We start from the raw sequence: 24,151 nt of genomic DNA on the forward strand, positions 1-24,151 counted from the left end.
ATCATTTCTAAGGGGTTGGGAGGTGGGCACAGGATGGAAGGATGAATGGTTGAGGGCTGCAAAAGGTAAGCTGTCAACTAGGCCTGTTTTAGACTAGGGCCCCTCCTCCTCTAACTGCAGCATCGGCTCAGCCACGTTGGAGGCAACCCCTCCCCTCCCTCCCCCGCCTGCAGCGCAGACATTTTCCCCCTCCCCCCCCCTTCTCCCCACACATCCATTTCGGGCTGCAGCTGACTGCTGCATCGGTTGCATTCCTGAAATAAGGCTTTTAAGTCGCACACCAATGGGGGCTGTTGATCGGAACGTTCCCGTGGATGTGTCCTTAGCATCTTAACTGAGCAGCTCTTGGTACCTCTATCCTAGCAACTGCCTGGCAACCACAATGTCTCCTTAGCAACCACCCTCCCATAGCAACTTTCATAGTAACCATTGTGAAAGAAGATGAAGTTGGAGCCGCCAAAGAGGGGAGGTGCCTTTTTCTGCCACCGCCCCACCACCAACCCTGAAGAGCGATCACCTTCCTACGTCTAAAACCTCCCTAATTATTATTTTTTTAAAATGCATTTTTCATTTTGTGTGCCTGGGCTTCCCCGACAAAAAGGCCCAGGATGGGAGGGGGTGGCGATGGTTATGATGGTGGCAGTAGAGTTTTTATAGGAGAGTTATAATTTGGGAGGCAAAAAAACCTTGGAGTTGTGAGGGACGAAGGGGCTGAGATGGAAACTAGGAAGTTGTTGGATGGAAAAAGTCACAAATAATGTTGGTGCAGAGAGAGGAAGAAAGAGGAGCAATTCTAAGATGGATGAGGAAGGGAAGGGAAAAGTAGAAGAATGAGGCATAATATTTATTTATTATTATTTATTATTATTATTATTATTATTATTATTATTATTAATAATAATAATAATAATAATAATAATTTATTAGATTTGTATGCCACCCCTCTCCGAAGACTCGGGGCGGCTCACAACAGTAATAAAAGCAGTATAACAATGGAACAAATCTAATAATAAAATATATAAAAACCTCAACAATTAAAAACCATACAGCACATACACATCAAACATGAAATATAATAAGCCTGGGGGAGATGTCTTAGTTCCCCCATGCCAGGCGATATAGATGGGTCTTAAGTAACTTGCGAAAGACAAGGAGGGTGGGGGCCGTTCTAATCTCCAGGGGAATTTGATTCCAAAGGGCCGGGGCCGCCACAGAGAAGGCTCTTCCCCTGGGGCGCGCCAAACAACATTGTTAATTTATTTTGTCCAAAAACACAATAATACACAATGAAGGTTATAGAGGATACACTCAAAATATATCAAGGAAAGAACAGAAGAGAAAATGTAAAAATAGGATAAATCAATGAGGGAATAGAAGAAAAGTTAGGGGGATAGAAGGGAAAATATAAGAGATATAGGAGAGACAGTAGGACAGGGGGACGGAAGGCATGCTGGCGCACTTATGCAAATGTTTTAATAATAAATACAACATTTCTTTGAGATGCTAAATAAATATTGTCATAAAAATGCTGGGCCTTGTGGCTTGCAAATATCTGCAGGTAAACGAGGAAGGTATGAAAGTTCTCTCTCTTTCTCTCTCACACACACACTCACTACCACCAAACACAAATCCACACTGAGAAATGCGTAAACTCTTACCTTGAATTTCCCAAAAATGGCAACGTAAATATTTTATAGTTTCTTGCTGTACCTCTTTTGGAAGAAAAAAACAATGGGCAATCTGAGGAGCCTCTATGTTATACTCTTCTCATCTGCTTCCTTACAAGAAATGACCAAAATATTATTTTTGTAACAAAATGCATAGCTTATTTTCAGAATTCTTATGGGAGGGGAGGTTACAAATCATTAAATAAGAGGTGCAACATCGCTTATAAAATTTGCATCTGTTTTCCTCCACAGAGAGTTTATTTTCTGTAAGAGAATAGGTCTTGAACTATTTCTCTTTATTATCTAGAAAATAAGATTTATTTATATATCGGTATTGGCTTGGCAAATCAGGAAGCTGTATTTTTTAAAATAGGAATGGACTTATATTATGTTCCTCATTTTTTTTAAAAAAAATCAAATAACATCATTAATTTTCCATATTGCACCTTCAATCTATACCTATGGGCATCTGCTAGGATGGGGGTCTGGATTTACACTCCCCCCCCTCTCTATAATATTCAGAGTATCACATAGATTCCATCCAAATTGTAACTGCAAATACACATTGGGTTTCATTGTCAAGGACAGAAGGGGAGGGGGGAAGAGAGAGAGAGAGAGAGAGAGAGAGAGATTTGCTTTGCCAAAACACATTTTCGATAAAGAACCATTCATGATATCCTTCTATTCTTATTCAAGTCTTTCCTGGTTTGCTAACAAGAATCTATTGCAAGAAAGGAGCCGGGAAGAAAAACAGATGGCAGTGGCAATATATCTATAGGTGACTTTCCAGACGGGGTATGTAGGTGGCAGAGAAAGAAGAGTCCGGTGCCTTTTCTTACGCAAAGAAATTCATATTGACCTCCCCTGTGTGTCTCCATTCAATGGGAGAAATGGGAGAAACAGAGGGGCTTGGGGTGAAGGAGGCCTGACATCATGTCTGCTCTCAAAAATAATTTCAGCAAAAGGAAGCAGTCCGCTGCATTTCTCGTTCTATAAGCGAAGAAGGGGGAGCCCGGGGGGGGGGGGAGGTTGTCCAGATAACACAGTTAATCAGTTATGCAGCAAGCGGGAGCAGACTGCAGAAAAGGCACATTTCCAAAAACACAAATAGAAAAAGCCTAGGTTGCTTTGGAAAGGCGAAAGAGAGAAATCCTACAGAACTAGCCCTTGCAAAGAAGCTACTGCATTTTCATTTGCTAAGCAGATTCCTAGCTCCACGGCTCCCTTGCCTGGTAGGAGAAGGAAGTAGCCAGGCTAGGTATTCTGCAGGTCTGAAGAAATCCAAAATGCGCTGTTTGGAAAAAGCAGGACTCGACATGCTGCTTCTACTGCCGCTGCTTTGCTCCCTGTCTCTTCTGCAAGGTAAGCGGGAAGCTTTTTTGGCACAAGGGTTGGGGAGGGGGCGGCCGGGCGACCCAAACGGAAGGGGCTTATTTCAATTTAACCATCTTTTGTATTAACGAGAAAAAAGGGGGGGGTTGTTGAAAAATCCATCTTCATCACTACCAGCTTCCCGCCTCCCCCCCCCCAACCGCCCTTCCCCAGTGCAAATGGCAGGTGGGCATATGTTGTAAAGATGGTGTTGGAGCCTATTTGAAAATGCATCTTGACATGGACCAAAAGAAAGAAAGATTTGTTTTCATTGCTTGGGGATGCACGCATTTTAAAACGGCTGTAGGGAAACGATGGTTGCAAGAGGATAAAAGAAGGGAGCTGGTATTTGATGGTCCATGGTATCTCCTAGGTGGAAATTGGGGATGGGGAGAAGAGAGGGGTTATTCTCTGGGTGTAGTAAGCAGAATGTAGAAATCTGGTGAGGATGATAGCAAGGAGGATGTAATTTGAGGTGCTCTTTGGGAAAAAACAAACAAACCAGAGAGGAATTCTATTTAGAAAGATGTAAAATCTGCTAGGGAGAGATTTGGAATCATTTTCACTTTACCTTATCCTATATCTTTGAGGCATTGTAAAGGTTGGCAGTGATTTTAAGGGAAGCGATTATCTATAAAAGCTGGGTTGTCAGGTTGTTGCAGAAGGTTGCAAGTGAAGCAGAAATTTGAGGCTGACCCTTGACGAGAAGTTGCAGAAATCACCGAAAGATTTGATAGTTAGGCTTGAAAGCTGACCTGAATTTTTGAACATCAGGGTCCAAGAAATGGAGTGGAATGAGATGGGAATAAATTGAACTAGGCAAAGAACAACCCACCCCCCACCTCAGGGGGTGAAAAATCCCAGGGGTTTTTGCATGAAATGCTGCCAAGAAAAACAAATTCAATATTCATTCATTGCTAAACTGGAAAAGCAGAGTCCGGGTCAAAATGAGGGTGCCCCACTCAGAAGCCCTTAGCAAGCATAATGGCAAAGTCTTAAAAGAACCTATGAGGGGGGGGGGCTGCATTATGAAATCATGCGACACATTTCCTAAAAAGGAGGCTGGCACTCTTGCAGCTCTGCAAATTCAGCGAAGGGTAAGAAGTTCGAATTTGCTGGATAGGTTAGGGTGAACCCTGATGCAACAGGGAGTCACCCTGGAAAAGGCCACGCAGAAGGATGGTGGTAGGGAAGAAGGCCTCGGAGTTTTGCGGGGCCCAAGGGTGTAAGGAAGAAACAGGTAGGCCTAGAAAACCAAGAAGGAAGGATGTGAAGACACAAGGGTTCCCCCTCCCAATGGACTGAAGTTAAGAGTGTATTGTTCTCCTCTTCCAACACCACTACCATCACCATCACCCTTGTTGACTTGGCATGGGGGAGGTTGAGACACAGCACCCAGAATGTGCTGGACTTGGGAAATAAAACCTCAGCAAGATGTCATCTCACATAATCACATACCTCCCAGAGACCTATAAGAGCACACAGAGTTGGCCTCCTCTGGGTCCTGTCGACGAAGCAATGCAGGTTGGCAGGATTGCAGGGGAGGGCCTTCTCTGTGGCCGCCCCTACTCTATGGAACCAACTGCCCCCCAGCTGTCCGTACTGCTCCCCCCCTGCTGGCCTTCCGTAAGGCCACAAAAACGTGGCCTTGCCAGCAGGCCAGGGGGGCCATGAACTAACAACTGACAAGGCCACACTGTATGAATGGTATGTATGTATGGGATTATGACTGCTTTGTAATTAATGTGTTTCTTTTAATACGGGGTTTTATAGTTTTAGATTATATTTGACTTCTTTTATTGTTTTTTAATAGAAATTTTATTTTTCTCTAACACAGAATAAAAAACAATACATAAATACAAACACTAAAACTATGCTTAAAGTAAAACATATATAATTTTTTTCTTTTTCTATTAATCATTCCAGGGAGGCTTATTTTCTTCCCTTATAAAAAACATTCTATAGAACCTATGTAATATTATCAAAATAAAGAAAACCTCAATCTTTTCCCCACCTTACATTGAAAAATTACATTACATCAGTATAAACAATATCAAACTCTATATTATGCGCATCTTAACTCAAACTTTCATTTCTACATTAGATTAATTAATTCAATATCAACTTATCCGACTTCTTTTATTGTTCTACATCTATTTGTATTTCTATCTATCTTATTGTAAACCACCCTGAGCCCTTTGGGAGTCGAATCAATCAATCAATCAATCAATCAATCAATCAATAGTTTCAAGTTTCAAGTTTTATTGGATTTATATGCCGCCCCTCTCCGAAAACTCGGGGCGGCTAACAGAAATCATAGACAATATACAATAATAATCCAATACTAAAAGCAAATTAAAACCCCTTAATATAGAAAACCAAACACACATACAAACATACCATGCATACCATTGTAACGGCCTAGGGGGAGAAGAAATCTTAATTCCCCCATGCCTGGCGGCAGAGGTGGGTTTTAAGTAGTTTACGAAAGGCAAGGTGGGTGGGGGCAATTCTAATCCCTGGGGGGAGTTGGTTCCAGAGGGCTGGGGCCGCCACAGAGAAGGCTCTTCCCCTGGGTCCCACCAAGCAACATTGTTTAGTTGACGGGACCCGGAGAAGGCCAACTCTGTGGGACCTAACTGGTCGCTGGGATTCGTGCGGCAGAAGGCGGTCCCTGAGGTAATCTGGTCCGGTGCCATGAAGGGCTTTATAGGTCATAACCAACACTTTGAAATGTGACGGGAAACTGATCGGCAACCAATGCAGACTGCGGAGTGTTGGTGTAACTTTCTATGGGAAGCTTTGCCTTCTCCAGAGGCATCACCAATGGATTTTGACCAGTGGAGCAAACCAAGGTAGGGAAAACCTGTTTAACCCAAGACCAGCAAGCCAGGCCTTTCCATTTGACTGAGGAAATAGGAAAAATGCACAGGGCACCCAACCTCTGAGGCAGCTGGCCTTCCTAATAGAAAGAGCTCAGAGCAATTAACGGTTTTTTCAGAAGCTGCCCAGACCCACATGCTGTCAGTTGCCTAAAGCGGGCTGCAGCTGTCAGTCCTGAACTTGTCATATCCAGGCAACCCGAGTGATGTGCGGCACTCGTCATTTGAGGCCTTTTAGGTCCCTGATCGGATCTGCAGACTTCTCTGCTCCTCGAAGCAGGCATGGGCTTTTCACAATCCAGCTATTCCATTCCATCAGTAGCCTGCCTCCTAGCCAGAGGCTTTGGTTACCCGCCGTGTATTTATTTACAGTAGTCCCTCGCTATACCGCGCTTCACCTACTGCGGCTTCACTTCATCACGGGTTTTCAAGAAATATTAATGAGAAAAATCATTCGCGGATCTTCGCTGGTTCGCAGGTTTCTGAGGAAGTTGATCAGCAGATTTAAACAGCCCGCCGAACTCGATCGGCAAGTTTTTCAAAAAAAATATATCTAAAATTGTAAATACTGTATTTAAATACTGTATCTAAAATAAATACTGTGTGGGAAGGGTTTATAAACACTTAAAACAATGAAAACTTACCAAACAATTACAATATAAATACTTAAATAAGTACTATCAGTCGATAAATTCCACATCGCGGATTTCACCTATCGCGGCCGGGTCTGGAACGTAACACCAGCGATAGGTGAGGGACTACTGTATTCAGCATGAAGCAAAGTTTAATGTATCAATACTCATATTTATATTTAGCTTCGTATTTATACATATTTCATGTAGAAATATGAAAGCTAAGTGACGCAGCTTTCTGCAGCAAAAGAGAAGGGAGTCAGCATTCACAAGATCACTTTTGCACACGTAGGTCTCCAGCGGGTATCTGAGCTATCCGATTCCCCCTCGAGACATTATAGCTACAATTTGCCTCTTTTCATAAAGTAGCTATCCAAGTTTGCTGAAAGAAGACCACATCGTTTAAACAAACCATTCCACTTAACTCATTTTAATCCCAGTTCTGTTAGATTGCCTGTGCCTTAATGAACCATTTCTATTTTGTACTCATTCATCATCTATTCTAATTGCTTATTTGGCTGCCATGGAGAATGAGGATTATTCTACCCCCTCTCTTCCACTCTCTAAATAATAAGTTAGCAAATGGATTTGTCTTTTTTATGATTGTGGAACATCTTAAATTACTTTTTGAGGACAACATCCAGATCACATTTGATCCACAAAGTATATATGTATGAAATTATATTTTACATTTTTATATTATCTCCAACTATGATTGTCAATAAAAATGTGATTAAGCTGCAATTCAAAGTATTTTACTCTGGGAAGTTGACACTTTTGAATGTCATTTAAGTTTGTAAACATCACTGTTTATTTCAATTAACTTGGCCAAAGAAAAATGGAAAATTATTATTATTATTATTATTATTATTATTATTATTAATATTATTTATTAGATTTGTATGCCTCCCTTCTCCGGAAACTCGGGGTGGCATGCAAATCTAATAAATAAGTTGAAGTGATGATGATGAAGGTATACCCCAAATTTTTTAGGGACTACCCCATGTTCAGAATTTTGACTTAAAGAATTGAAAAATTTAAGAATTCGATTTTTATTTCTATGTCAACTATATGCTTGGGAAAACAGATTATATCTATTTTGGGGGGGAAAATCTATGTGACCCAATTCCCATCTTGTAATACATGGAGTGCTCTCAATTTAATTTATAAACTCTATCTTTAAAGAACCCTGCCGTCTAAAACCTTTTCCAATGTTAGCCATTTTAAAAAGTGTGGACTTCAGTTCCCAGAATACCTCAGCCAACTCAACCGAACAGGTCCTACAAACTTTTATCACAAGCAGTTAGGTTGTTAAGTGAGTCATGCTCAGTTTTATGACCTTTCTTGCTGTGGTTGTTAAGCAAATCATCCAATTGTTAAATGAACACCTAGTCATTAAATCAGGGGTCTCCAACCTTGGCCACTTTAAGCGTGTCAGACTTAAGTTGGAAGTTGAAGTCCACCAGACTTAAAGTGAACAAGGTTGGAGACCTCTGCATTAAATGGACTTTGCTTTCCCCTGTTAACTTTGCTTGTCAGATGTCAGTTGGGAAGATCACAGATGGAGATCATATGACAGGAGATATATATATATATATATATATATATATATATATATATATATATATATATATATATATATCCAACTACTCAGGATATCACGCCTAATCTACAAGCATTAACTAATCAGCATACCTCAGTTAAATCAACGACCCCAGGTGTTACCCCACTGACTCACAAGGAAGTTTCTACACAGCAGGCAATTGCTGACCCATCAAACCACACTCAGCCACCAGTATTTATAGAAGGAAGGCAGCTCAGGTCTCGCTGTGTTCGTCCTAGAACAAGGACAGAAACACCAGCCTGAAGATGACGAGTGGGACCTCGTCGAAACGTCGCCAGAAATTTCCAAATCCTACACGGGAAGAAATCCGAATATACCAAGACCATCATATATATATATATATATATATATATATATATATATATATGTGTGTGTGTGTGTGTGTGTGTGTGTGTGTGTGTGTGTGTGTGTGTAGATTTTCGCCCTAGAACAAGGACAGAAGCACCAGCCTGAAGATGACGAGTGGGACCTCGTCGAAATGTCGCCAGAAATTTCTTAAATCCTATACGGGAAGAAACCCGAATATATCAAGACCATCATATATATATATGTGTGTGTTATATATATATAACCTTTATAAATACATATTGATTGCCAAGTGCCCAAAATTACAGTCCTATGACGGTCAGGGATGTTGTACGTGTGAGGACCAGTCGTCACTTTTTTCAGCTCTGTCACAATATTGAATGATAAGTCTGTCACTAAATGAATAAGTTCTATCTATATAAATGGGTAGTCTAAACCAGGGGTCTCCAACCTTGTCAAGTTTAGGAATTGTGGACTTCAACTCCCAGAATTCCTTAGCCAGCGGGCTGGGGAAATCTGGGAATTGAAGTTCCCAAGTCTTACATTTTACAAGGTTGGAGATCCCTGGTCTAAACCAGTGTTTTTCAACCAGTGTGCCGTGAGACATGGTCAGGTGTGCCGTGAAGCTCAGAGAGAGAAAGAAAGCAAAAGGGAGAGAAAGAAAGAGAAAGAAAGCAAGAGAGAGAGAGAGAGAAAGAAAGAGAGAGAAAGAGCGAGCGAGGGAGAAAGAGAACAAGAGAGAGAAAGAAAGCAAGAGAGAGCAAGAGAACAAGAGAAAGAAAGAAAGAGAGAGAGCAAGAGAGAAAGAAAGCAAGAGAGAGAGAGAGAGGGAGGGAAGGAGAGAGAGAGAGAAAGACATAGAGGGAGGGAGGGAGAGAGAAAGCAAAAAAGAGAGGAAGGAAGGAAGAGAAAGAAAGAGGGATGGAGAGAGAGAAAGAGGAAGGGAGAGAAAGAGGGAGAGAGAAATATAGCGAAAGGGAGGAAGAGAGAGAGAGAGAAAGAAAGAGAGAGAAAGAGCGAGCGAGGGAGAAAGAGAACAAGAGAGAGAAAGAAAGCAAGAGAGAGCAAGAGAACAAGAGAAAGAAAGAAAGAGAGAGCAAGAGAGAAAGAAAGCAAGAGAGAGAGAGAGGGAGGGAAGGAGAGAGAGATAGAAAGACATAGAGGGAGGGAGGGAGGGAGGGAGAAAGCAAAAAAGAGAGGAAGGAAGAGAAAGAAAGAGGGATGGAGAGAGAGAAAGAGGAAGGGAGAGAAAGAGGGAGAGAGAAATATAGCGAAAGGGAGGAAGAGAGAGAGAGAGAAAGAAAGAGAGAGAAAGAGCGAGCGAGGGAGAAAGAGAACAAGAGAGAGAAAGAAAGCAAGCAAGAGAGCAAGAGAACAAGAGAAAGAAAGAAAGAAAGAGAGAGCAAGAGAGAAAGAAAGCAAGAGAGAGAGAGAGAGGGAGGGAAGGAGAGAGAGAGAGAAAGACATAGAGGGAGGGAGGGAGGGAGAGAGAAAGCAAAAAAGAGAGGAAGGAAGGAAGAGAAAGAAAGAGGGATGGAGAGAGAGAAAGAGGAAGGGAGAGAAAGAGGGAGAGAGAAATATAGCGAAAGGGAGGAAGAGAGAGAGAGAGAGAATGTTTTGTCCAAACTTTTTTTAGCCCCTGCCCCGCTCAATGTGCCCCAGGGTTTCGTAAATATAAAAAATGCCGCGGCTCAAAAAAGGTTGAAACTCACTGGTCTAAACTATAGGATGGTGGCAACTCTTATTGAGGGCTCCCCTTTTGCTATGAACGCGCTCTTCAAAAAAAGTGGAACCAAGGGGGCAGGGGTGGGCTGTTAGCCATAACACTAAGTTGTGCTTGCCGCGACGGCTCGTAAGTTGTGGGGCCAGCGCTATTTTGCATCTGCACCTGTGGAGGTAGCAAAATCGTGCACAGAACCACAGGTGCGCCCGCGTTTCAGCAAGTTTTTTGCTTCTGTGCATGCTGAAACACGGGCACACCTGTGGCTCCGTGCATGATTTTGCTACCTCCACAGCTGCAGAAGCAAAATCGCGATGGCCCTGCAAGCACTTATGAGCCGCGGTGGCGAGCACAATTTAGCGTTCTTGCTGCGAAGGGACCTGTGGACAGAGAAGAACATTCAGTGTTCAGGTAGTCCTCTGCTTACAACCGTTCGTTCAGTGACTTTTCAAAGTTAAACGGGGCTGAAAAAAGTGAGTTATGACCATTTTTCACATTTACGACTGTTTTGCAGCATTTCCGTGGTCACATGATCAAAATTTGGACCCTTGGTAACTGCATGTATTTATGATGGACTGCAATGCGCCAGGGTCATGTGATCCCAACTTGCAACCTTCTGACAAGCAAAGTCAATGGGGAAACCAAGTTCACTTAGCAACCATGTTATTAAATTAACAACCGCAGTGACACAATTAACAACTGTGTCAAGAAAAGTCACAAATGGGTCAAAATTCACTTTAACCACTACCTTACTTAGCAGTGGATGTTTTGGGCTCAGTTGTGGCTGTAAGTCAAGGACTAACGTGTGCAGGATTGGACCAATGTGTAAGGACGGCAGGCCAAAATTACAGGCCTAAATGGACATTAGGCAGTAAAGCATAAGTAAACAACCAAGAATGTAGGCCTGTCTGTTGCTATAGAAACTGCTTAAGTGATTTGTGCCTGCCTGCCTCTCTCTCTCTCTGTCTCTGCCTCTCTGCCTCTCTCTCTCTCTCTGTGTGCAACCTATCTCACAAAGCTTGATGGTTGTGCAGAAAAATTAGATTAACTGGCCACAAAAACCTACAACATATGTATCCAATCCGGTTGGTTTGCTATAGATCTATTTGGAGCTTATTTGCTCTCGTCAGTCACCCATACCCTTACTGGGATTTGAACCTGCAGCCTCTGCCTTGTAAGGCAGTGGCCTTAGCCTCTAGGAGAGTGATTTTCAACCTTATTTGAGTCGCGGCACATTTTTTACATTTACAAAATCCTGGGGCACACCACCAACCAAAATGACACTCTAAGACACTCTCCTCTCTTTTTCCATTCCTGTCATCCCGCTCTTGTGTGTGTGTGCGTATACACACTCTTGAACCATTTCCAAAAGCAGGTGAGGGCTGGGATTTTTTCTCTCTTATTCTTTGGGTGCTTTTTATCATATGCTTTAAATCAAGAGTCACTTCTCTCTCTCTTTTCTCTCTCTCTTTTGTTTCTCTCTCTTTCTTCTCATTCTCTGCGTCAATAATTTTCTAATTTCTCTTTTTTTTCTCCCCTTTTTTCTCCCATTTCTCTCTCTCTCCCTTCCTCCCCCCCTCTCTTGCTTTTTTTCTCTCTCACTCTTGCTTTCTTTCTCTCTTTCTCTCTCTCTCTCTTGCTTTCTCTCTCTCTCTTTCTCTCTCCCCTCTCTCTTTCTCTCTCTCTCTCTTTCTCTCTCTCTCTCTCTTTCTCTTTCTTTCTCTCTCGTACACCACACCGGCAACAGCAGCATCAGGCAGTAGCCGCAGGGCGGTGGCAGGGTGGTCGGCTGCAAGTGGGAGCTCCAGAGCAGAGGCACTGTCATCGTCAGCTGGATGTGTTGCTGGATTCCCTACATGCTGGTGGCGCACTGGGCATCAGCGCGGGGTTGGCATCTCCATCCTGGCCCAGCCAGCAGGCCAGGGTCTGCCCCACAGTGTCCAGCAACACGTCCAGCCACTGCTGTCGGTGCCTCTGCCCTGGAGCTCCCGCTTGAAGCCGACTGCCCTGCTGCCGCCCCGCAGCTACTGCCCGATGCTGCTGTTGTTGGCATGGTGTACGCTGTTGCCGACCGCTCGCAGCCGCCGGCCCGCGTCTACTGCCTGGTGCTGCTGCTGCCAGCGCCCTCCCACTCCCGCTGCTGGCGCCCTCCCACTGGGCCCCAAGGCTCACATGCCGCCGCCGTCGTTAGGGAAGCTCCAGCCAGGCGGGGCACTGCAGCTGCCGGAAAACATGGAAGGCGCAAAGAAGGAAGCTCAGCTTCCGGTCTCCCAGCTTTTTGCTCTTCGCGCCCTCAGCCAAAAGTTGTGAGACCGGAACCTGAGCTTCCTTCTTCCCGGCACACCTGACCATGCATGCCACGGCACACTGGTTGAAAAACACTGCTCTAGGATCCAGACTCTCCTCCTTATCAGCCCCCCCGAGTCTTCTGAGAGAGGCGGCATACAAATCTAATAAATTATTATTAAATTATTATTATTATTGTACCAGGGAAGGGTTATATGTGATTTTTTGTCGAGTCACCCTGGTATATCCCAATATGGGAGGAGCATACAGCTTCCTTTCTGCCCCTCATTCCAAGGCAGATAAACTTTTTATAGCCGACAACTATATAAGTGTAACATATTTTTGCAGATAAATAAATAGATAGATAGATAGATAGATAGATAGATAGATAGATAGATAGATGGTAGATAGAAAAGTTAATGTACATAAATCAAATAAAACATTAAAAGTTTATGCTTTTTTGGGCTGCACTAATAGCTGTCAAGGGCTATAAACAATCTAGACTATGAGTGGGAGGAGCCTGATCTAGAAGATCCAAAACCTTCTTAGATTTCTATAGCTCTTTGCTGCCATCTGTGGAGGTCTGGAACATTGCAGACCAGAAAGGCCAGTCCCAGGAAAAAAATAGGGTGGGAACCAGTGCTATGCCTGCTGGTCCAGGAGGGAACGTGCAGCCTTATTTAAATTTAATAAATTTACAATTTGCAATTTAATTTAATGTAATTTCTTGAACTTCTATGCTGCCCAATTCTGTAGGACTCAGGGTGGCTTACAACAATTAAAAAGCAGGACAATTGCACAATAACAAAAAGAAGTTGAACATATTTGTTCAAATTTAACAAATTTGCAATCTACTTCTCTGTGGACATATGGGGCTAATGTGAGGAGAATGGGAAGGACTGGCCACTGTTAACCCTTTGTCTCCTGCAGGCCTGCCTCTCTGGGAAAATGAAGAGGCCACCCCTTCCCTCCTGTTGGAAGCCCTCTCTTCGGAGGCCATGGAGGGACCCAAAGAGGAGGAAATGGAGGTCTCGGCGGAGGTGCGGGGATCCTCACCCCCAAGTCCCGAAGGCCTCTCCGAGTTGCTTGAAGGGGCACTGCTGAGAAAGGAGTTTCCCGGAGAGGAAGTGGCAGAAGAACCAATTTCCGGTGAGAAACACCCCCCCCATTGTGACACCATTGTGAATCATAAAATTTGGCATCGCACTTTAAAAAATGGGTTAATGAATAGCTCCATTATGAGTAATGGGTTGTTGCCCCCATGGGGAATGGGACGGGACGCAGTGGGGGTAGTAAGTTTATACACTATTTACAGAATTCTTAATAGTTTTTTTATTCTCCTTCTCTAGTCCCTTAGTATGATCCTTAATTACTTTTAAAATAACAAATAATTAAATAGCATGTTTTTACCCATAAACGCTTTCATCATTTTCATCATTATCTAGAACTGAACTTTTATAGCAATGAAAGGAAATTGAGCTACTTGCCTAATCTGTTATCATACTGAACCTTGTAGGTTCGGTACAAACCCTTAAAAATGTTACTGTGCTCCTCAGCAAATTATGCTGTCTATCATTTGTCATTTTTGAAGTTATTCAAACAATGTGACTTAATCCACTGAAAAAGAGTCCAAGCCCCTATTTGATAATTTGCCCACCCAGTCACATGACCTTTAAGCCACCACCTGGTCATATGACTCCTACCTGGTCACGTGACCATCAAGCCACTCCCGCAAAACAAGCTACGCCCACAGGGTGGCAGTAAACATCTTGGCAGCCTGTCACTCAACATAATTGCACATTGGTTTTTCTGCCAGGAAAAAAACAAACAGGTGGCAGAAAGGAGATTTTTGAGCAGTGGGAGGTAGGGACATGTTGCCATTACTGCCACTACTGCGTGTGCAGCTTCATTTGTCTTTCATGCGCACCCATGCTAGGCACACGGAACCCTAGCATGTTTCTCCTTCTGTGTATGCACAGGAAACAAAAATGAACTGAAATCTCATGACGGGATGCACACGCAAGGGTTTTTTTTGCTTCTGCACATGTGCGGAATGGAAAAATTGCCCAAAATCTCACACATTTATTCATTTATTCCTTCCTTCCTTCATTCACTCACTCACTCACTCACTCACTCACTCACTCACTCACTCACTCACTCACTTACTTATTTACTTACTTACTTATTTACTTATTTACTTTATTTATTCATTCATTTATTTATTTACTTACTTATTTACTTATTTATTTATATTTATTTATTAATTTTGTCCAATACACAATACTTATTGAAGAGAATAGACATGTAGTATTATATATAAAGAAAAGGATAGAAGAAAAGATATAAAAATAGAGGAGAAGATATATGAAAGGAAGAAAATATATATGATATACGAGATAAAGGAAAGACAATTGGACAGGGGACGGAAGGCACACTAGTGCACTTATGTATGCCCCTTACTGGCCTCTTAGGAACCTGGAGAGGTCAATTGTGGATAGTATAAGGGAGAAATGTTGGGGGTTACAGGATGACACTACTGAGTCCGGTAATGAGTTCTATGCTTCGACAACTCGGTTGCTGAAGTCATATTTTTTACAGTCACGTTTGGAGCGATTAATATTAAGTTTGAATCTGTTGCGTGCTCTTGTGTTGTTGCAGTTGAAGCTGAAGTAGTCATTGACAGGCCGGACGTTGCAGCATATGATCATGTAGGAAATACTTAAATCGTGTTTTAGTCGTCGTAGTTCTAAGCTTTCTCGATTTTTATGCCACCCTTCTCCTTAGACTCAGGGCAGCTTACAACATGTTAGCAGTAGCACCTTTTAGCAAGCTTATTGCCCCCACAATCCGGGTCCTCATTTTACCCACCTCGAAAGGATGGAAGGCTGAGTCAACCTTGAGCCAGTGATGAGATTTGAACCGCTGACCTACAGAACTACAGTCAGCTTCAGTGGCCTGCAGTACAGCACTCTACCGGCTGCACCACCCTGGCTCTTATGTGCACCCCTTTGTGAGATTTTGAAGGAAAAAGATGGCAGCGCCCATAGTACTGACAGTGGAGCAGTCACGCGCAAATTGCGCAAACCGGGGGCTGCTACCAGTGTGCAGCCCCCTACTGCAAAGTTAGCAATCCACTACCAGTGGGCAGGTATGAGAGATTTGCAGTGTTTTTGTTCTGATGTCCCCATACTCCTTCTTTCTAACTAGGAGGACAGTCTTCTACTCTGTCCCCATTCCATCCACCCACCCAACATCTAGATGGTGGGACGGTCCTTGAGACCTCTGAAGCTACAGCCACTGGCCCCTCCCCGCTGACCACCGCTGCCCCTCCCACTGGCTTCTTACTCACCACACCTCCAGCTTCAACGGCGGCTGCTCCTTCCTGGTTGCCCCCTCCACTGGACGAGGTCGGTTCGGCCAACCGCCCTATTTCGGCCACCACCACCACCTTCATCCCTGATGGTGATGAGGAGACAACGACCACCCTGATTACGACGACGACTATCACAACTGTTCATACGCCTGGTAAGTGATATGAGTGAGATGCAAAGGTTTGGACATGGGCGTAAGCCTTCTCCAAACCCAACGCTTTCATGTTACTTGCCTACCTAGTACAGTAGTACCTTGTGATACGAACCCCTCGCCATACGAACTTTCCGAGATACGAACCCGGGGTTCGGAAATTTTTTGCCTCTTCTTACGAACTTTTTCCGCCTTACGAACTTGCTGCCCGAACGCTGAACCCGGAAGTTCGGCAAAAGTTCGGGTTTGGCGTTCGGGTTCGGGAGGATGCTGAGAAGCCCCCTGGCTGTTTCAAAAGGCAACAGCTAGACGGCGGGGCTTCTCGGTGGCCACCCGAACCCGAACTTTTGCCGAACTTCTGGGTTCGGCATTTGGGAGAACGCTGAGAAGCGCCCTGCTGTTTCAAAAGGTGACAGCCGGGCGGCGGCGTTTTTGTGGGTTTTTTTCTTGCACGCATTAATTGATTTTGCATTGTTTCCTATGGGAAACATTGTTTCATCTTACGAACTTTTCGCCTTACGAACCTCCTCCGGAAACTAATTAAGTTCATAAGACGAGGTATTACTGTAGTCTGAAAGCATGCAAATGCGAGTAGATAAAAAGGTACCACTTCAGTTGGAAGGTAACAGCATTCCATGCGCCTCGGCCTATAGTCATTAATGACCACATGAACACCGAAGTGTCCTCAGGCTAAGAAACTAGAGATTAGCACTGACCTTTGTACTTAGACATGGCTGGGCATCAGGAAATGTTTACCTTTATCATCCTCCAGCCCAAAAGGTCTGGATGACCCATATGGAGTCACCAAATAATGGTAGGTTGAACTTAGTTGAAAAAATACGGACCATCCTGGACTAAACTAAACTTCTTTGTCTTTTTTCTTGCCTTCCTCGCCAAGTACTTTGCAACAACAACATTACCGACATAGAAGGCTACGTTGAATCTCCCGATTACGCTGGCACTACCTTTTATGGAGGCCTAGATTGTACTTACACGATTTCAGTGTATATGGGCTACGGAATAGAAGTGCAGGTAAGACGATATGAATTGGTCAGCCCTGAAGAAGTTAAAACTACGGTAGGCCTGACATTGGGAAATTTGTGCAATGAAATTTCATTTTAATGTATATGCTGGCTAGTGTCCATTCAAAGTGACAATATTCTAAGTGTAAAAACTCATGTGGATGAGTCTAAACTTTTAACTAACCTCAGTTTGTGCCCCCTTTTTCTTGTGTTCACTTTAATAGGAAAGTGAGCACAAGAACAAGGGGGCACAATCTGAGGTTAGTTGGGGGGAAGATCAGAAGCAACGTGAGAAAATATTATTATTTAGGTTAGGTCCCACAGAGTGGGTCTTCTCCGGGTCCTGTCAACCAAACAATGTCGCTTGGTGGGACCCAGAGGAAGAGCCTTCCCTGTGGCGTCCCCGACCCTCTGGAACCAACTCCCCCCAGAGATTAGAATTGCCCCCACCCTTCTTGCCTTTTGTAAACTGCTTAAAACCCATCTCTGCCGCCAGGCATGGGGGAACTAAGATACACTTTCGCCCTAGGCCTTTACAATTTTATGCATGGTATGTTTGTATGTATGACTGGTTTTTATATAATGGGTTTTTAACTGTTTTTTTAGTATTGGATTTTGTTGTACTGTTTTACTGCTGTTGTTAGCCGCCTCGAGTCTGCGGAGAGGGGTGGCATACAAATCCAATTAATAATAATAATAATTATTATTATTATTATTATTGGACTGAAAGAGTAGTAGATGCTTGGAACAAACTTCCAGCAGATGTGGTTGGTAAATCCACAGTAACTGAATTTAAACATGCCTGGGATAAACATATATCCATCCTGAGATAAAAGACAGGAAATAGTATAAGGGCAGGCTAGATCGACCATGAGGTCTTTTTCTGCCGTCAATCTTCTATGTTTCTATGTGGATTGATCTTTTTTTCCCAAAAGTGTTTAGAAGGTGAAAAAGAATCAGCGAGACCTGACCACATTACAGGCAGTCATTGACTTACAACCATTTGTTAGTGACCGTTCAAAGTTACAACGGCAGTGGAAAAAAGTGACTTGAACTTATGACCCTTGCACAATGGTGGGTTGCTGTCAGTTCGGACCGGTTCGCCCAAACTGGTGGTGGAAACCGGTCCTATGCTCGCCATTCCTGGAAAGAAACTGGCAAAAACCCTCTGCATGCATAAAATGTTTAGGTCCCACAGAGTGGGTCTTCTCTGGGTCCCGTCGACTAAGCAATGCCATCTGGCGGGGCCCAGGGGAGGAGCCTTCTCTGTGGTGGCCCCAGCCCTCTGGAACCAACTCCCCCCGGAGATCAGAACTGCCCCCACCCTCCTCGCCTTTCGCAAGTTGTTGAAAACTCACCTTGCTGCCAGGCATGGGGAAGTTTACATCTCCCATAACTACTTTGCTTTATATATGGTCTGATTGGGTTGTGTCATTATTTTATTATAAGGATTTTTAAATTGTGTTTTTAAATATTGGGTTTGTACATTGCTTATTATTGTTGTGAGCTGCCTTGAGTTTTCAGAGAGGAGTGGCATACAAATCTAATAAATTATTAAATTATTATTATTATGTCAGTACAACACAGCAAACGAGATCACTATGCTGGATTTCGTATTTCATCACCAGTCGGGCGCTTCCCAAGCACCTGGGACTGCGTGATGTAGCGGCGAATTATGTTTGCCGATCCCAGTAAAGCGGCCTTTTGCTATTGACAGATGGAGATTTTGTTAATTCCGATGGTTGTCAAATGTCCGCTGAGATCCTTTGGTACTGCGCCCAGCGTGCCAAGGACCACTGGGACCACTTTCACTGGCTTATGCCAGAGTTGTTGCAGCTCGATTTTTAGATCTTCGTATTTCACTAATTTCTCTAGCTGCTTCTCAATTCTGCTGCCTCCTGGGATTGCGATGTCAATGATCCATACTTTCTTTTTCTCCACGATCACAATGTCAAGGCGTACCCATCACTGGGATTATTATTATTATTATTATTATTATTATTATTATTATTATTATTAGGTTTATTGGATTTATATGCCGCCCCTCTCCGCTCACAACAATAATAAAAAACAGTACAGTACACAATACCAAATCCAATGCCCACCCATCCAGTTCCAATTTAAATTAATAATCTCATAAAAAACAGTATATATAAAAAACAGACACACAGTCAATCAATCAACAAAACAACATGGGCAAGGGGGAGGTGTTTTAGTTCCCCCATGCCTGACGGCAAAGGTGGGTCTTAAGGAGTTTACGAAAGGCAGGGAGGGTGGGGGCAATCCTAATCTCAGGGGGGAGCTGGTTCCAGAGGGTCGGGGCCCCCACAGAGAAGGCTCTTCCCCTGGGTCCCGCCAGACGACATTGTTTAGTCGACGGGACCCGGAGAAGGCCAACTCTGTGGGACCTAACCGGTCGCTGGGATTCGTGCGGCAGGAGGCGGTCCCGAAGATATTCTGGTCCGGTGCCATGAAGGGCTTTATAGGTCATAACCAACACTTTGAATTGTGACCGGAAACTGATCGGCAGCCAATGCAGACTGCGGAGTGTTGGAGTGATATGGGCATACTTGGAGAAGCCCATAATTGCTCTCGCAGCTGCATTCTGCACGATCTGAAGTTTGAATATTATTATTATTATTATTATTATTATTATTATTATTATTATTATTACTTTCGACGTAATGCAAACTGGTAGGGAAGGTAAGTGGACCCCACCTCTGCAGCATCCCATGGTCACATGACCATAATTTGGCTGCTTAGCAACCTGCAAGTATTTCCAACTCTTGCAATGTCCTGGGATCTTAGTGACCACCATTTGCAAGCTTCCCAGCTGACAAGCAGAGTCAGCTGCCCTTTGGAAAAGCTGGTTTCAGGCTTCTTCGCCTGGATAAAGATGCTGTTGCTTTAAGAGTTGCATCCATTTTAGTGAATGGGTTAATTAACCAACAGCATCCTCCCCCCACCCCTCCAGGCTTGCACTGAACCTTAAAGGCTTAAAGCTGCTTTAAGAAACACCAAAGTGATTGTTCAAGAATCAAAGGGCTTCGGAAATATTTCTGAAGCTTAACCCACCCTGGTCCATTAGATCAGTGTTTCCCAACCTTGGCCATGTGAAGATATTTGGACTTCAACTCCCAGAATTCCCCAGCCAGCAAATGCTGGCTGGGGAATTCTGGGAGTTGAAGTCCAAATATCTTCACATGGCCAAGGTTGGGAAACACTGCATTAGATAAATATGTGTTTCAAGTCCTGTTTTTGCAGAGGTGCTTCCCCTTTCATCTTCCGGAACCCAATAATTTTCCTGATCATATCTTCTCTTAACTTTAGATTGTTGAACAACATTTTTAAAATACACTGCTCAAAATAAATAAATAAAGGGAACATTTAAACAACACAAGTAAATCAAACGTCTGTGAGCATCCTCCCCCAATCAAAGTGTCCACTTAGGAAGCAACACTGATTGACATGCGGTTGTGCACATTCAACTTTGTACAGAACAAAGTATTCAATGAGAATATTTCATTCATTCAGATCTAGGATGGGTTCTTTGAGTGTTCCCTTTTTTTTTTCCTTCTTCCTACCTTTGTTCACTTCACAGGTGCAGACTCTGAACTTGTCCAAGGAGGATTCACTGACGGTGGAAGGTCTTGGAGGGGAGAAGCCTGTTGTCTTGGCCAATGAATCATTGATGGTTGAGGGGCAAGTGATCCGTAGCCCAACCAATCAGCTTCTGATTCATTTCCAGAGCTACCACACCACCACCCCTGGTGTCTTCAGATTCCACTACCAGGGTAAGGCTTGAATACCTCCTCATTACACCTTCTTTTAAATTACCTGCAACAACATAGCCAAGAAGGCTTCAAGAGTTGTAAACCTAATCCTACGTAGCTTCTGCTCTGGCAATCTCACACTACTTACCAGAGCTTACAAAACTTTTGCCAGACCCATCCTCGAATACAGCTCATCTGTTTGGAACCCATATCACATCTCAGACATTAACACCCTTGAAAATGTCCAAAGATTCTTCACCAGAAGAGCCCTTCACTCCTCCACTCGAAACAGAATACCCTACGAGACTAGACTTTCAATCCTGGGACTAGAAAGTTTAGAACTAAGACGCTTTAAACAAGATCTAAGTATTGCCCACAGGATCATATGCTGCAACGTCCTGCCTGTTGGCGACTACTTCAGCTTCAACCACAACAACACAAGAGCACACAACAGATTTAAACTTAATATTAACTGCTCCAAACTTGACTGTAAAAAATATGACTTCAGTAACCGAGTTGTCATCCCCAAACCCCCAACACTTTACCCTTAGATTATCTACGGTTGACCTATCCAGATTCCTAAGAGGTCAGTAAGGGGCGAGTACAAGTGCACTAGAGTGCCTTCCGTCCCCTGTCCTATTGCTCTCCTATATCTCCTATACCTTTCTTCTATTCCTATATCTCTTCTATTCTTTCATTGATATGTTCTATTACTATACCTTCTTTTCTATTCTTTCTTAGATATATTTTAGTATGAATATCTCCTCTATAACCTTCATCATGTATTTTACTCTGTGTGTGTGTGTGTGTGTGTGTGTGTGTGTGTGTGTGTATATATGTTGTTTTGTTTTTTGCTGAATTTGAAAATTAAGGGAGACTAGGATAGATCTATTTCGGCCTTATTTTGGCCTCATCAGCTAGCCATACCCTCACTGGGACTTGAACCTGCAACCTTTGCCTTGTAAGGCAGAGAATTATATATATATATAATTATATATATTATATATAATTATATATATATACCCACTAAAACCCTCATTGTGTATTGGACAAAATAAATAAATAAAAATAAATACCTTTCCCTGCTTAGTCCTCCACATATGGTTGAGATTCCTACTCAAAACCTCCCAGGGTGTTTAGACTGCATGTTATGAGAAGCATATCCCAAAGATGCTTTTTTTCAAGAGGCTACTGGACTTTCTTCGTTTCTTCTTGAAGATGTTTCACTTCTGTCCAAGAAGCTTCTTCAGTTCTGTCCTCAGACGTCTGAACTGAAGAAGCTTCTGGCAGGAGAAGTGAAATGCCTTCGAAGAAAAAACCCAGCCAGGATGTCCAGTTCTTACCCCTTTGAGCAGTGGGAGACTAAGGACTGAGAGCACAAGAAGAGTGCAGAAGATTATAAATATTTTTTTCAGTGTTGTGCTGAAGTTTTGGGCTATTCTCAGGGGAAGGGCAGCATAGAAATTAAACAAACAAACAAACAAATAAATACACAAACAAACAAACAATAAATATTCTAGCACAAAAATCAGACCTGACAAAAGCTGATTCTCAACAGGCTTTTTCAGAACAAAAGTGAATATCTACACATTACATGTTTAACGTATTATTAGAATAGATTGGTTCGTTCTCAGCGTGCATCTAATTGCATGCACATTTCTCTAAATTCAGGCTGTGTGTAGTACGTATGATATAGAGTGGGAGGCGCCTCAAAGCAAATGAGATGCATAATATGATTTACCAGAAGCTCCTTTCCTTGGATGTAATCTAATCCCAGAAGCACTGGGGGGGGGGGGGGATCTCTTAAGGGTGATGGCAGTGGGTTTAACAAGGGTTTATCTGCTTTGCAGCTTGACTAATTTACATAAGAGTGAAGGAGAACCCCTCTTGTAACTCCAAATCAAAAGGAACCATACCTCTCTAAAAAAATTAATAATAATAATAATAATAATGAAAAGGCCAATAAACCAGTTACAAATCAAGAATATATTTATTTACATTTATAGGGTGCATATATTTACAGTTTCATGTATGGTATGTCTGTATGTCTGTTTGGTTTTTTATATTAATGGGTTTTTAATCTTTTTTGGATTTATTGGATTATTATCGTACATTGTTTTATTATTGCTGTTAGTCGCCCCGAGTCTCCGGAGTGGGGCGGCATACAAATCCAATAAATAAATAAGTAAGTAAGTAAGTAAGTAAGTAAGTAAGTAAGTAAGTAAGTAAGTAAGTAAGTAAGTACGTAAGTACGTAAGTAAGTAAGTAAGTAAGTAAATATTATATTATATTATATTGTATTGTATTATATTATATTATATTATATTATATTATATTATATTATATTATATAGTATTATATTATATTATATTATATTATATTATATTATATTATATAGTATTATATTATATTATATTATATTATATTATATTATATTATATTATATTATATTATGTTGGCTGCATATATTATATCCACTCAATGATATTCAGAGTAGAGGAGAACTTCTTTGGGTTCATCATATCCTTTGGTACAAATCCAGTGCGCACAGGGTGGGCTCCAGCCGGAACGCTAAATTGGGCTCACCGCCGCGGCTCATGAGTGCTTGCTGGGCCAGCGCGATTTTGCTTCTGCACCTGTGGAGATAGCAAAATCGCGCACGGAGCCGTAGGTGCACCCATGATTTGGCATGTGCAGAAGTGAAAAAATATCGCCAAAACATGGGCGCACCTGCAGCTCCATGCGCGATTTTGCTATCTCGCGCTAGCCCACATGCTCTTGCGAGCTGCGGCGGCGAGCCCAATTTAGCGTTCCGGCTAGCAGCCCCCCCCCGAGTGTGTATTTTGTTTTGTTTTTTAAAAAAATATATTTTATTGGTTTTTGCACATATATAACACAATACAAACAACATACAACAGTGCTCTGTGCATGTGTTCCCATCACCTGACTAAACATACATTCCCCACCACCAATTGTGGGGGGGGTTTCAAATATTTACAAGTATATATTCTGTTATTTCCTCAGCTCTGATTTGCATTTATTTACAATTCAAAGAGTGATTGGAATTTATTTTTCACCTTTTCGTCGCAAATTTTACTTAACATATAATCTTTCGCCTTGTCCCATCGTTCCATCAGTTTCTCCAGTTTGTTTTCATTAAAGTTGTTTAATCTTATTTCCATAATTTCAAAGTGTCTACGGAGAGGGGCGGCATACAAATCTAATAAATAAAATAAATAAATAAATAAAGTGAATGTGATCAGTGTTCCCTCTAATTTTTTGGGGGGGTGGGCGGAAAAGTATAGTGTCTGAGTGGCAGTCCCTTCGGGACTGGGCGGCACAGAAA

The 24,151-nt window shown here is 42.7% G+C and overlaps 1 protein-coding gene across 1 annotated transcript in view; it reads left to right on the forward strand.

Moving 5' to 3' along the window:
- The first annotated feature begins 12,058 nt into the window (after positions 1-12,058).
- The window catches only part of LOC139154135 (seizure protein 6 homolog), a 46,265-nt gene continuing 34,172 nt past the window's right edge, over positions 12,059-24,151 (forward strand). Inside the window, exons 1-5 of the mRNA XM_070728566.1 lie at positions 12,059-12,368; positions 13,419-13,637; positions 15,696-16,013; positions 16,909-17,042; positions 20,634-20,826. Of these exons, the coding sequence (XP_070584667.1) occupies positions 12,059-12,368; positions 13,419-13,637; positions 15,696-16,013; positions 16,909-17,042; positions 20,634-20,826 (1,174 nt within the window). The remainder of the gene's footprint in view (positions 12,369-13,418; positions 13,638-15,695; positions 16,014-16,908; positions 17,043-20,633; positions 20,827-24,151) is intronic.

This window comes from Erythrolamprus reginae, chromosome Z, assembly GCF_031021105.1.
Source record: "Erythrolamprus reginae isolate rEryReg1 chromosome Z, rEryReg1.hap1, whole genome shotgun sequence".
NCBI classification, from domain to species: domain Eukaryota; kingdom Metazoa; phylum Chordata; class Lepidosauria; order Squamata; family Dipsadidae; genus Erythrolamprus; species Erythrolamprus reginae.